This window comes from Pholis gunnellus, assembly GCF_910591455.1.
Source record: "Pholis gunnellus genome assembly, chromosome: 8".
Taxonomy (NCBI): domain Eukaryota; kingdom Metazoa; phylum Chordata; class Actinopteri; order Perciformes; family Pholidae; genus Pholis; species Pholis gunnellus.
The window spans coordinates 24,672,370-24,685,910 of NC_136534.1; the positions used below are offsets into that span (position 1 = coordinate 24,672,370).

The following is a 13,541-nucleotide window of genomic DNA, read 5'->3' on the forward strand; positions in this document are numbered from 1 at the left end:
AAGACATACAAATTAGAATTACTATTGAAACAAAGTAGAGGCTTCTAGCAGGCCAGACATTTGATAAATACATTGTTTGAATTATATATATTTTAACTGTTTATAGTAAAACTGAGAGAGAGAGAGAGCGAGAGAGAGCTGCTGCTGCTGTTTAAAACCTAATCCCGGCCAACCAGCGCTGTAATCTGGCGAGGGGGGGGGATTTCTCCATTCGGCAGATTGACCATGAGGATGCTATGGAGAGGGATGAGGGCCAGAGGGTGATTACTCCCTCTGTGATGGTGGTGGGGGGGCGGGGTCTTATATTTAGCTTTTGTGTTGGAGGAAGTATTATAGTGCAGACACCGTTCAGAGCCTCTCTTCATGTGAGGCGTGAAGCTAACATGTTTAGCCACAGATGGGTGCAACTTCAACAAATTCAAGTTCAATGTTTAGCATCTGAAATGTGAATTCTTTTTCTTTGCAGTCACATGCTGAAGAGGCTCGTTGCAAGCTGCAGCCCAATATCATACCTGCATTCATAGAAGCCAACACTTTTTTATAAGTATGAGGATAGACATCTGTAACTTGCTTTAGCACCGTTTGCTAAGCATTTCAGATATTCAGAGAGATGCTCCCGGCATTAAGTCTGGCCTAAAGTCATGTTACCTAAATCAAAAAAAGGTTTTGTCCTCTCTATGATGACCTTTTTTTAAGTTTGCTCACTCCAGAAAATAACTAGTTGGGAAACGTCTGTAGTTGGCTAACGCCGAAGGAAGACATTGCTCGCTAACACTAAAACGTTCTCAGGGTTTTTACAGAGCAATAAAGCCTCCTGAGCTAGCTTGTTAGCCAGCTAACGGGACAATAAGCTCACGCACTAATTTGCAACAACCGACTCTTGTCTGCAAACCGGGTGTATTTTAAGGAGGCATGAATAAATATGAGTGGATGGTGCAACACGGCTAATAAGCTACGATAACTACGTTTGCTGCTGGTCAATGTTCTGAATTCACATGTAAAAGTTTAACAGAATGCAAACACTTTAAAAAAAGTTTAGGCTTTAGGCTCATGTTCAGGCAGACGTTAACATGACATGATAACCTTTTATTCAATCCATTATACGTTAGTAGGCTAATATTTAGCTTGTTTATTCTGATGTTTCACGTGCATGGTTAGCATATTAATAGGCTAATATTTAGCTTGCATATTCTGATGCTTCACATGCATGGTTAGCATGTTAATAGGCTAATATTTAGCTGGTGTATTCTAATGTTTCATGTGCATGGTTAGCATGTTAATAGGCTAATATTTAGCTTGTGTATTCTGATGTTTCACATGCATGGTTAGCTTTTTAATAGGCTAATATTTAGCTCGTGTATTCTGATGTTACACATGCATGGTTAGCTAATAGGCTAATATTTAGCTTGTGTATTCTGATGTTTCACATGCATGGTTAGCATGTTAATAGGATAATATTTAGCTTGTGCATTTTCATGTGAGCATGTTGTGTTGGTGACGCACAGGACTGACGAAAGGGATGTTGTTTTTGCACTTTCAGAAGACTTTGGGTCCTTTCTTTAGAGACAACAGTAGCTGCTCAGTGTGTTAACCCAAAACGTGTATCGAGATAACATTCATAACGTTTCACTTTAACCGGCCTACTCAAAGAGTTACCCCGTAGCCGTTGAGGCGAGTATGTCTCTGTTCATTTCTCAGTCAGAAGTCTCTCAAACCTCCGAGCTGCTGCTGTTCTGAACTCGTTTCCAGAGCAGAAAGAAAACTGACTGACAGACCAACAGCCGGCCAAAGAGGCTCCATGAACCGACCAATTTGCATTTTTGCTGACTCTCCTACTGAGAATATCTGACAGCGAGTGAAGAAGGGGTCGAGTGTTTTCACACAAGGGTGTTTAAACTTGACACATGGGCTCAAACAGTGACCTTTTCAGTTACAAGACCTTCTGTCTCTTCAGTCTGCACCGCTGCTGACCTCAGATGTCTCCATATTTAGTATTTCTTTGAGGTTTTGAACTGTCTCTTCCTCTCATATTCAAACGAGATGCAATGAGGATGACAGCGGGGAGCAACGTGATTGACACGTGTCTGTGGAGATTCACGTCAGTATTTTCTCAGTAAGGAAACAATCAGATGGAGTCTGGCTGTGAAGTTATATTCGTCCTCCATCAGCTCATGAAGACACATGAGACTTCATGTATGTCACAAGACTTTGCGCTAAGATCTCATGTGTTACTGTGCATACAATTTAATTATTTGGATCGATTCATAACAAACATTGCGATGCATTTGCAAGAGAAATACTTCATATTTTGCAGGCTTGTAGCCAACAAATGTTTTGCACACTAAGTTGATCATTCGATTAACTTAATTTCTGTTTTCCTCTTCTTCATTTTTCGTATTTTTGTTGACGGTAAACAACGGTTAAATTCTTAATTTCTCTCAGCTCCTTCTGGTCATCGCTCATTCCCTTACATTTTTCAGTTGCATCCTTTTGACTTTCTTCCCCAGGCAGTCCCCTGCTGGTGTGGTGTGTAAATAAATGAACAAAAGCAAAGATACATATATATTTTTTTAATATAGCCAGGACCACTCATACAAACTAATACAAATTCATCAGCACTCGTGGTATCGTCTGAGCACTTCACCTCTTCAACTGAAGGCATGAAGAGAAGCCGGTTGTAACTTGATATGTTCACACTGAGTGTGTGTGTGTGTGTGTGTGTGTGTGTGTGTGTGTGTTTGTAAGCGAACACACTTCTTCCCCAGAATGTTTCATAATTAACATGGCCGCTCCCTCGGGCCTCCCACATCTGCACTAAATCTGCCACTACCGATGAGCTTTACACTTTGCAACTCAACCGTTATCTGTGCCTTTATACCTTTTCTTTCTTTCTATTTTCATCCTCCCTTCCTCCCTCTGTTGTTTTATTCCCGTCTCTGACTCTAACCTCAGATTTCACCTTTACTCCTCAACCTGCCTCTTCTTCTTTTGCAGCAGTACCACCAGCAGCTCCGGGGACAGAATTGTTGGTTAGTAAAGAGGTGAAGTCCCGCTCCTTTCGGTCTACCTCATGGGACCGTTTTGGTACAAATATTCATATCCTGTTTGAATTGTGCCATGAATTACACGTTTGTCGATTTAAAAGAGAATTTTGCACGTCAAGAAAGTCGCAGTTTGTCATAGATTTGTCGTATCATTTAGTTTTGTGTGAAACCGCTCAGGTGAACTACATCTCTCGTCTTGCAGAATGTCAACAACACGGTCTTTATCTTGGCTTGCTAGCAAGCTAGCTAACTTAGCTATGTTCCACACACAAATATAACATTATCTTACCTGATATATATATATATATATATATATATATATGCATACATATATATATATATATATATGTATATATTTATATATATATATATCTGTATATACCATGTATAGTACACCTATACAGAGAGCTGACTCTGAAATACTTTTTAATATGTCAATATCACAGGTGGTCATGCATGTTTTCATAGTTGACATTTCACTGCTGTGTCTGCATGCTTATCAGGGCATAAGTGTGTGTGTGTTAATGTGCTTATGAACAGTAAGTGTGTGTGCGTCATAAAAAATGGAGAAGGCTAAAGTAGGCCAGCGGTTCACAGCACATGAGCTTGAAGGAGCCGTGCAAAGACGTCTCCCTTCCCTCCCACGCTGCCTTCCTCTTTGTCCTCCTCTGCCTTTGTCTTCCATCCCTCCTCTCCTGCACTCTTTTTACCCTATTCACCTGTTCATCTATCATGATTTTCAGAACAGAAAACTGACTGAAATGTGTATTTTATGGTTATTTTTACATGCATTTCTGACTGAGTAATGAGGTACGGTCATGTATTTTCAATGAAGAGGAGAAAACAAGAGAAACATCCTTAAATGTTAAACGTTGATGTGGATTTTAAACCGATCCTCCTCTGGCTGAATATTAGAAACACAGTCTGTGGTCCTTTTGCAAACAGACACCTCTTAATACTATTATTATTTTACTAGATTCCCTCTCACATGAGGTTTATGTAACAGGCATGCAGGAGGTGTACTCCTGCAGGATTAACTTTCCATTCCTGCATGATGGAACATTTGCAGTGACAGAATTAATTGAAATTCTTGGTAGTTTTTATTTTTTTCTTTAAACAATGGGCCCTTGAATTCAGACAGTTAGACAAAAGTAGGCTTCTCTTTATTAGCCGACAACAATCCATTTTAATGTATTACCAGCAGGTTTTATTACAAGGTTATTTATATTCATTCATTGTCATACAACAGCACAGCGCAGGGTTACACAACCAAATGTAGACTGCAGGCCCATTTTGATACAATCAAATATCGTCAAAACAAACAAAATATGAACTGATCTGGCGTACACCACAGCCGATTGACCTTTTAACATGTTTCATTCATGTCTTCCAGATGGCCACAGTTCTGCAACTCCTGAGCAGCCTGGGAGTTGCACATACCGATCTCAAACCAGACAACATTATGATGGTGGACCACGTCAACCAAGATGATTGACTTTGGCCTGGCCTGTCCCGTTTCTCAGCTAAACCAGCGCTTACTCATGCAGCATCAGGTAAGTAATTGGTAACACTGCACAGTTCGATTTTATTACTAATAAAGCCAACCATGGAAGGTCAACTAGGAACCTTTCATTGGTGGTGGACACAGGATTTAAACGCATCCACTTGACAGTTCTGTTAACATTTTTAAATAAATCCAATTGAAATACTTTTATTTGAAAGTCTACTGAGCGACACGAAAGAAATGGAAAATGTGTGTCCATGTTCATGAATCACTTTGTGTTGTCTATTGTGTATGCGCTATGAAAACTAACATAACCATGACTCAAAACATGCTCACACTTTTGTATTAGTTTATATTAGGTTATGCACAGTAGCTTGAACAGCATTTTAGAGGAACATTTGTATTCGCTTTCTTTACAAAAGTTCCGTGAGAGGATCAATAAAGCTGGTTGTCTCTTGTACGAGTAATCGTGTGAAATCTTTCATCACACTGAGCAGCTCTAAGGTTTCTCTCCTGTGTGGATTCTCATGTGTCTCTTTAAATGTGAACGGTGGTTAAAAGACTTCTTACAAACTGAGCAGCTGAAAGGTTTCTCTCCTGTGTGGATTCTCATGTGTGCTTGTAAAGTTGAACCCTGGTTGAAAGAGTTCTTACAAACTGAGCAGCTGAAAGGTTTCTCTCCTGTGTGGATTCTCATGTGTGTCTGTAAATATGAACGCCGGTTAAAAGATTTCTTACAAACTGAGCAGCTGTAAGGTTTCTCTCCTGTGTGGGTTCTCATGTGTGTCTGTAAATATGATCCCTGGTTAAAAGATTTCTTACAAACTAAGCAGCTGAAAGGTTTCTCTCCTGTGTGGATTCTCATGTGTGTCGTTAAATGTGAACGATGGATAAAAGAGTTCTTACAAACTGTGCAGCTGTAAGGTTTCTCCCCTGTGTGGATTCTCATGTGTGTTTGTAAAGTTGAACCCCGGTTAAAAGATTTCTTACAAACTGAGCAGCTGTAAGGTTTCTCTCCTGTGTGGATTCTCATGTGTGTCGTTAAATTTGAACGATGGTTAAATGTGTTCCCACACACAGAGCAGCAAAATAATTTCTCACCAGCACTACATCTTGGTCTGGTCTCCTTCCAATCAGCACTGTCATCAGTGTCAGAAGAGTCTCCAGTGTTCTCATCAGTATCTGGTGCTTGATGTCTATCTGGATCTGAGTTCCTGTCTGGTTCTGGTCCTCCACAGTCCTCTCCATCAGCTTCTGTTTCCATCTGTTCAGTTTGTCTTTGATGAAGCTGTGAGGACTGAGCTTCCTCTTCATCATCTTCAGTCTTCACAGGACTGAATGAGAATTTGACATCAGTCTCCTCCAGACCTTGAAGCTGCTCTCCCTCCTGACTGGTCCAGAGGTCCTCCTGTTCCTCTTTAATGTGTGGGGGTTCTGGGTCCTCCTGGTTCAGACTGGAGCTCCACTCCTGCTGCTCAGGGGGAACCTCTTCTTGAACCACCAACAGCTGCTGGACATCTGCAGGAAAACAGTAAACACACACAGAGACGTTACAAAGAAATATTAGTAAGAGCCAATAGTCTCCTGAACGTACACTTTTATTCCCTTCAGAAGCAGCCACAACGTAACCGTGGACGTGACCATGAACATAGGAATCATTTTAGAATTCAACAAGCTGCAAAATCCACGTGGTGTTATCAAAGGGAACACATAATAAATATGTTCTGTCATAAAGAAGCTGAGAGAATAAACAGTGAACCAACCTGCTCTGTGTAACTCAGCAGCCGCAGTTAGTCGCTGGTTGACTAAACATCTCAGCATTTGGACTTTAGACATTTTCCTGCGTGGACAGAACCAGATATAGTCATCTGTAAGCATGCAAAAAAAATATTCAGGTGGAAATAAAAACCTTCTTCAGTGAGAGTAAACGTATATCAAACTACTCATTGCCAGAAGCATTCGCAGCGTTACATTTTAAAAAGAGACTAAAACCATGCATGTAGTGTTCAAGAACAAATGTCACTTCTGCTGAAAACGTTGCAAAACTAGCTAAAGAACCAGCCATCAATAACATGTAACATGAACCACGAGCAACGCAGACAAGAGAAACAATTCAAAATGTATCAAATCTAGTTGAAACTAGAACATTTCGCAAGAGGTTTTGACAGTGTGGCTGCTACTGCCCAAAGACGTCGAAATATATATACACACGCCAATATTACCGCTTCACATCAACAGTGAATACTGACTGAACTCTTATTTTGTCAAAGATATAGCTTAAAACATTCTCATCTGAACCCGTGGCTTTAAAGGGATAGCATGTATTATTGTAGTGACCCTTGTTCAGGAAAGCTACGAGACGTGATCTCATTTGTGGTGTTATTTATCGGACAGTACACAGGCTACTGTGGGCCGTAGCCTACGCCAAAACAATCCGTCAATCCGTTAAACGTTCTCAACAAACTTAACCATCTGTTCCCGGTCCACCCTCCAGGCTCGCAGCACCAACACAACAACATTCCCACGAGGCCTTCACTGACCTCCGTAAATTGCAATCACCAACTTATTGATAACACAATAACACTTATAACATAACTCAGTCCGTTACAGTATTAACAACACAAGCTAATACGTTAGCATGCTAGCAGCGATTAGCATTCAAACAGCAGTACATGTAATTAGCTCTCCAGCCTGACACTGGCTCATTCCTTAACTACGTTGCTATAACAAATTCCCTCAAATCATACAACTTAACACAATGTCTTTACACAGTTAACAATCCCAATTTCAAGGTGATTCTGCATTTATTAGTAACTTCTCCCGCTACTTACGCTGACCCGTAGTTCAGGTATTTCCCTTCAGCTCAGTCTGGATGCTAAATGCTAATGCTCGGTCCTCAGCAGCCTCTGATTCCCGCTCTATATTTCCACATCTCACGTGAACTCCGTGCTCTCGCGTAGCTCACGCTTCACTGTTCTTAAAGTGACAGTACGCCAAAATACAATCAGCATCTGTCACTGTCATTAACCCTGCACGTAAGTCATATCTATCATGGACATTACAAAAACCTGTCTACCCCCACTTCGCCTGGCTACATATATTTTAAAAATAGAAACGCGAAAAAAAACTCATTACGGACTACAATGAAATGTCTGCATTTTACAGTTACTAAGGCTTCTCAAGTGAATACAGATGTTATACCTAATATGTTTCTGTTTAAAGTCAGTTTACCTTACATTTATCAGGTCAGGTGAGAAGCGCTTTCTGTTTGGACACTTAGCTCATTAGTACCGAAGGCTTTCTTCTGCTCTACTTATGTTAACCACTGATGCTCAGCATACTGCCTAGAGCGCCCTCTGCTGGCGATGTTGTGCATAGCAGAAATAAAATAACCACACATCCCAGTAAAAGACCTAATGACAGCATGATACAGGTATGAGAATAGTATGTTTCTGAGACCTTAGCTTTTAATTTCAAACACACACACACACACACACACACACACACACACACACTCAAAACCGTCGGACAGGACGCTCTCGTCCCGTAGTAATTAGACTTGATAGTCTGCACGTATAGAAATATAGGTCCTAAAATGACCCCAGGTCTGCTATTACACACTAGCATACTGGCTGTATTTTGTGTTCGTTGCAGTTGTTTGAAGAGTGAATGATGGAACCACCTTGAATTCACACTAGTGAGCAATTTGATTCAGGCACAGGCCACTCTGTTCTGATCATATAAGAGGTTTTATTTGCATCTATCTTGTGCAGCAGTGCAGCATGTTTCTGCTACTCTATTGTTTCCTTTCACACCTAGTATTTGTTTTGATTGGCTAGAAAGCACTTATTACCTAGCATTCATTTAAAAATAAGGAAACAATACATAAGAGAGCTTAGTTAAAAAAATAATGGGCTCAAGCCCATTCTGCCAAATGAAACGAGAAGCTGTTCACTGCGGCATCTTTTTTATTCCTTTTGCACTTTCCGTGATATGTGAGTTTCCCTGTTTGTTTAACTTTATTGAACATTGTTATTATGTTGCTTGCAGTTTGAAGACAGCTGAGTAGATGAAAGAAGATATGAGAGTGGATGTTCTTTGTCATCTCAGCCACAAAATCCATCCGTCGTCATCCAAGCTGCACTCAAACATCGTTCCAAATCAGTCGGCACCGAGTTTGAAGAAAGACTGAATACGTAACAGATATTAAAAACAAGTAAAAACTGTAACATTTTCTACCGTTTACTGTTTATGAAGTCGAAGATAACACACCAGAAAAAAACACAGAAAGACATACTCGTCTACTGGCAGTCGGAAAGGAGACTATCACCTATTTTTAACATGTTCAACGTGCACATTTGGGTGGAAAAATTGTATGAGATGCAAATGCCTGGAAGTGTGTGTGTGTGTGTGTGTGGGGGGGGGGGGGGGCTTTATGTTTTGTAAATGAACAAGAGGGATTAAATGGCCCCTAATCCATGTGTTGATGAGCACTGTACCCTATTTATCATCAGTCTGGATGGTCACAACAACAGCACGTGACTCTCAATCGGACATGATAGCTGTGCAAAAATTAACCCCAAAACACTGGGACAAATGCCGTACTGCCATGTAGAATTAGGATATAGTGTGTGTGTGTGTGTGTGTGTGTGTGTATGTGTGTGTGTGTGTGTGTGTGTGTGTGTGTGTGTGTACAGGGAACACCACGGTTGTCTTCTAATAGAGGACCAATTCACATCCTGTTCAGCCCAGTGTCACATGTTGAAATCTGTTAGTTTGGTTTACAGGGACACGACTTGTCTGTTTTCCTTTAAGCACCACCATGAGGTTGACGTATGCGATTTTAGGTGAAATATCTTCAACATTTTTTAATGGATTGTCATGAAATTCAATACAGATGTTCATATTCCCCGAAGGATGAATCGTAATAACTTTGGCAATCTTTTGACTTTTCCTCGAGCACCATCTTCAGGTCAGGTTTTCACTTCTTCAACATTTTTGGTTTACAAGCAAACATCTAAAAAACAAATGTCATTAAAAACAGACATTGTCCTGCTAAAGTTCAGCATCTTAGCATTTTCATTGTGAGCATGTAATCATGCTAATGTTAGCGTTTAGCTCAAAGCTCTGCTGTGTTTAAATACCTAACCAGGCTGTACACTATTATGGACTTTACGCAACAGGAGCCTGAGAATAGTTTGGAACGAAACTATTAACACCAGCAGAGATGCGAGTTTGCGACTGTTGCAGCACTTTTTCATTAAAAGGTTTGAACAGATTCACGCAGGCAGGGGAAGTGGAGATAGTCGTCGTGACGTCACCCGTTGGTTTGTGGACTTCTGCTTTAAAGCCTCAAGGTTGTTGTTTTGGTTGTCGCCATCTTGGATTTTGGCTGTCGCCATTGTTTTTTTTGCAACCAGTGAGCGGAAGCGACCATATTTGGACTGTGGAGGAGTGACGTAGAGGCGCCATATATGGCTCTGGTAGCGGTAGAGACCTGTCAATCATACTCCTCTTTATGGTCTGTTTGACTCTAAATGGACCATCATTTACTAAATGAACATCATGCTGTATTGAAGAAGACTTGAAACTAGAGATTGAGACCATAAACTCATGTTTACAATGTTTACTGAGGGAATAAATCAAGAGAGAAGTAGTCATTGATAAAGTTTGCCGTCTTGTTTCAGACTATTTATCCTCCGTGTTGTTGTACACTATCGTGTATGTTTTGTACAATGTGATTAATTGATGCCTTTAATCGCAGTGCAAAAGCTCAGGAAATCAACCTTGTTCTGAAAAAAAAAATGAAATGCATTTTTTTTAAAACTCATAACAAAAACAAGAGTTCGAAAAGGTATGTTGACGTACGAATAAATCACACAAAAAATCAGCCCTGATGTGAAAAAGCCTTTAGTGTTGTTGAGTTTTAATACGCAGTGATTTTGAGACTTTATTCAGCACGGATGACTCACCTGAGACAAGATGGCAGCTCAGATGAGTCGGAATAAGCAAGGACAACAGTGAGACAACAATAAAGCTGATTCTGAGACAAAAGGAGGGAAAGACGGATGAAAAGACAAATATTCTTTATTACATTTGGGGGATTGGACGACACAACCGAAAGTTCATAACAGATGGGATGCCTTTTGTTATTGTTCCCCTGTCCAACGCTGCTGTCAGCTCATATTGGCATCACACAGTGGAATAGATAAAACAGTCGTCCAGTGAAACCAGATAAAAGCAGCAATGAGCAGGAAGGTCGTCAGTGTGAATGTAATCTTATTGTGCTCATAATGAATACACTGATGGTTGTGCGGATCTGAGGCAGAAAGAGACGTATTAACCGAGAGAGACATAGAGAAATAACTGGCGCTTCGTACTTATTAAAAATGTTCTTTTTTTTGGAAACACGTTTTGGGAGGATACACGTCGTTCATATTCTCCAAACATGTCTCTGCCAGAAAAGGGACCAAATTTTATATGGTTTTAAATGGAAGCCACCAAAATGTCCACTTGACCTACTTTTCACAATTCACCAAACACATTCTTTCTATTCCACTAAACATTTTGGATTTCATTTTGTGGACATTGCTGTTGCTTTCACATGCACACGTACACATCAACAACCAAGTACACACACACACACACTCACACACACACACACACACACACACACACACACACACACACACACACACACACACACACACACACACACACACAGACACAAAACATCTCCTGTTGCCCAGCCCCTCTCTCTTTATGCTTTTTTTTGTGTGTGGAAGAATGCCCACGACCCCCACCACCACCACCAACATTACCCCCGGGGCCCTTGGGCATTCATCACCCTGTGCATCCCCCCATTTACCCCTCCGACCCCCCCCCCCCCCCCCCCTTTCACCCAGACACCCCCACATCTCCCCTCCTCCTCCCCCCTTTTGTTTGCTTCTCTGTGTCACACCATTACACAAAGCAGGTTGTTTTGACGGCATCGAACAACACTTTTTTTTCACATAATCTAAAACTGCTTCATCCCACACACACACACACACACACACACAAACACACACACATGGGACGATGAAGGGAGGTTAATCTCCTTCGAAATATACTGATTTCCCTTGAGGAGGAAAAAAAAAGTGTCCAGAGCAGAGTGTGCACTCCTATTGAGGTCCAACACTCAGATGAATAGCAAATAACTGAAAGCTTTGAGAAAGAGATGGAGGAGGAGTAGAATGAGGTGGAAACGTTGTGGGAAAGGAAAGGAGGAAGTGAAAAAGATAGGGAAAATGTCTCAAAAGTTTGAGAAAATATAGGAGTAATGAGCTAGGGAGGAAGAGGAAGGAACAGTTTTAGGGAAAGGGGAAGGTGGAAAAGGAGAGGGATGGAAGGAGGGAAGTAAAGGAGGAGGAAAAAGAAGGAAAACATCTTTGCAAAGGTGTGGGAGAGGACAAACCGTTTTCTGGAAGAAAAAAAAAGAGGGAAACAAGGTTTTAAAAAGTCTTTGAAGATTATGGAACAAGAGGAAGGGGAACAAAAAGAGGTGGACGGACAAAAAACAAAGGAAAAGTAGGATGAGAAGGAGGTGGAGAAACATGGTGGGAAAGGTGCAGCAGGATGAAACATTTTCTGGAAGAACAAATGGTGAGGCTTAAAAAGTATTGGCTGATGAAGAAAAAGAAAGCCGAAAAAAAACTCTGGAAAGGACTATTTTGAGGAGGAGTCGATTTGGGGAAAGGAAAGGAAGGAAAAGGAATGGTGACATCTCGGTGCAGGAGAAAAGATAACACATTTTGTGGAAGAAAAAAAGACAAAACGTTAGGAGGAAGAAGATACACGTCTCCTGAAAAGAGGGGGGCAACAAAGTAGGAAGAGGTAAATAAAATGATGGAAAAGGATGGATCAATATGGGATTTTGAGAGGAGGAGAGGAAGGGAAACATCTTTTGGAGAAAAAAAAACAAGGACGTTAAAAGTGCAAAACGTCATGGAAGTTGAAGAAAGTGAGGAGGAAGATGAGAAGAAAATGTCTGCCAAAGGAGAGAAGAGGACAATAAGTTTGAGGAGGACCTATATGAATGCTTTGAAGGACTAAAACAGAGGAAAAAGTTTTAAGGGAAGGATGGAGAGAGGAGGAGGAGGCAAGCGTCTTAGGAAAAGGGGGGAGGAGGGATGAAGAGGAGGGGGATGGGGGGGCATCAACAATCCTCTTTTCCCCTCCCCAGATGATGAGAAGGCTGCCGAGCGCGCTGCACTCCGCCGTGCGTTTGTTTCCCTTTTAAAAGTGCCCAAAGCACCGAACCCTACCGAGCCCAGCCAAGCCGAGCCACGGCGTGCGTCTGCGCCCCCCTCCAAACGCACCTCCCCGCCTCCGCCACCACCACCCCACCCTCGCCACGCCGTCTCCGACCGCCGTTCTGTGGCAATGGAGCCGTAACCAACCTCAGTGTGCTTAACTGAGCCGAGCGCGTGAAATAGCAACGGATACGAGGAGACAGCTGAGACCAAGCGGCTATGGAGGAGCAGCGCAGCGAGGCTGGAGTCTAGACTGCACGCACATTTAACAGACCCGGATTACTTTTTGCCACCATTTTTTTTGAACTCTTAATATCACGATTAGAACAGGAATTTCCCCCCCTTTTTTTCCACCCGTCTGATCATCATATTATTCTATCGTTACACGGCGAGGATGCAGGCGAAGGAGGCGAGCTTTTGCACGGGATGCTGGGGACTAACGCTGCTGTCATGCGTCCTGGCTCTGCACTTGATCCCGCTGTCGGTCCACGGTAAGAAACAGCCTTTAACGGTGCACTTTAATCATGCAAACAAAAAAAACCCTTCACTTTTAGTTGCTTGATTTCTTTACATTTAATTTGCTGCAGCAGCACGTCCTCTCTGTGGATTCAGGACCTAAACACACTCCCACAGGGCAGCCAGAAAGGAGGTCAGTGAGGCTCGGATTGTAGGTTAGGAGGCACTGCATACTCAACTGGT

The 13,541-nt window shown here is 41.7% G+C and overlaps 2 protein-coding genes across 2 annotated transcripts in view; one reads left to right on the plus strand and one right to left on the minus strand.

The window, feature by feature from the left end:
- Positions 1 to 4,201: 4,201 nt before the first annotated feature.
- Positions 4,202 to 7,421, minus strand: LOC306700230 (uncharacterized protein). Its single transcript, XM_079165184.1, has 3 exons — positions 7,380 to 7,421; positions 6,312 to 6,388; positions 4,202 to 6,066 (listed from the first exon to the last, which is right to left on the minus strand). The coding sequence occupies exons 2-3, from the start codon at positions 6,382 to 6,384 to the stop codon at positions 5,048 to 5,050; spliced, it is 1,092 nt and encodes a 363-aa protein (XP_079021310.1). The 5' UTR covers positions 6,385 to 6,388; positions 7,380 to 7,421; the 3' UTR covers positions 4,202 to 5,047.
- A 5,685-nt stretch (positions 7,422 to 13,106) lies between these two features.
- The window catches only part of cspg5a (chondroitin sulfate proteoglycan 5a), a 48,624-nt gene continuing 48,189 nt past the window's right edge, over positions 13,107 to 13,541 (plus strand). Inside the window, exon 1 of the mRNA XM_079164189.1 lies at positions 13,107 to 13,333. Within this exon, the coding sequence (XP_079020315.1) occupies positions 13,237 to 13,333 (97 nt within the window). The 5' untranslated portion in view covers positions 13,107 to 13,236. The remainder of the gene's footprint in view (positions 13,334 to 13,541) is intronic.

Excerpts from the sequence above, each read along its gene's own strand:
- LOC306700230 (XM_079165184.1), bottom strand. The coding sequence starts at position 6,384 with ATGTCTAAAGTCCAAATGCTGAGATGTTTAGTCAACCAGCGACTAACT. Across the intron at positions 6,067-6,311 it reads TGCTGAGTTACACAGAGCAG|ATGTCCAGCAGCTGTTGGTG; the intron begins GTTGGTTCACTG and ends GTTTTCCTGCAG.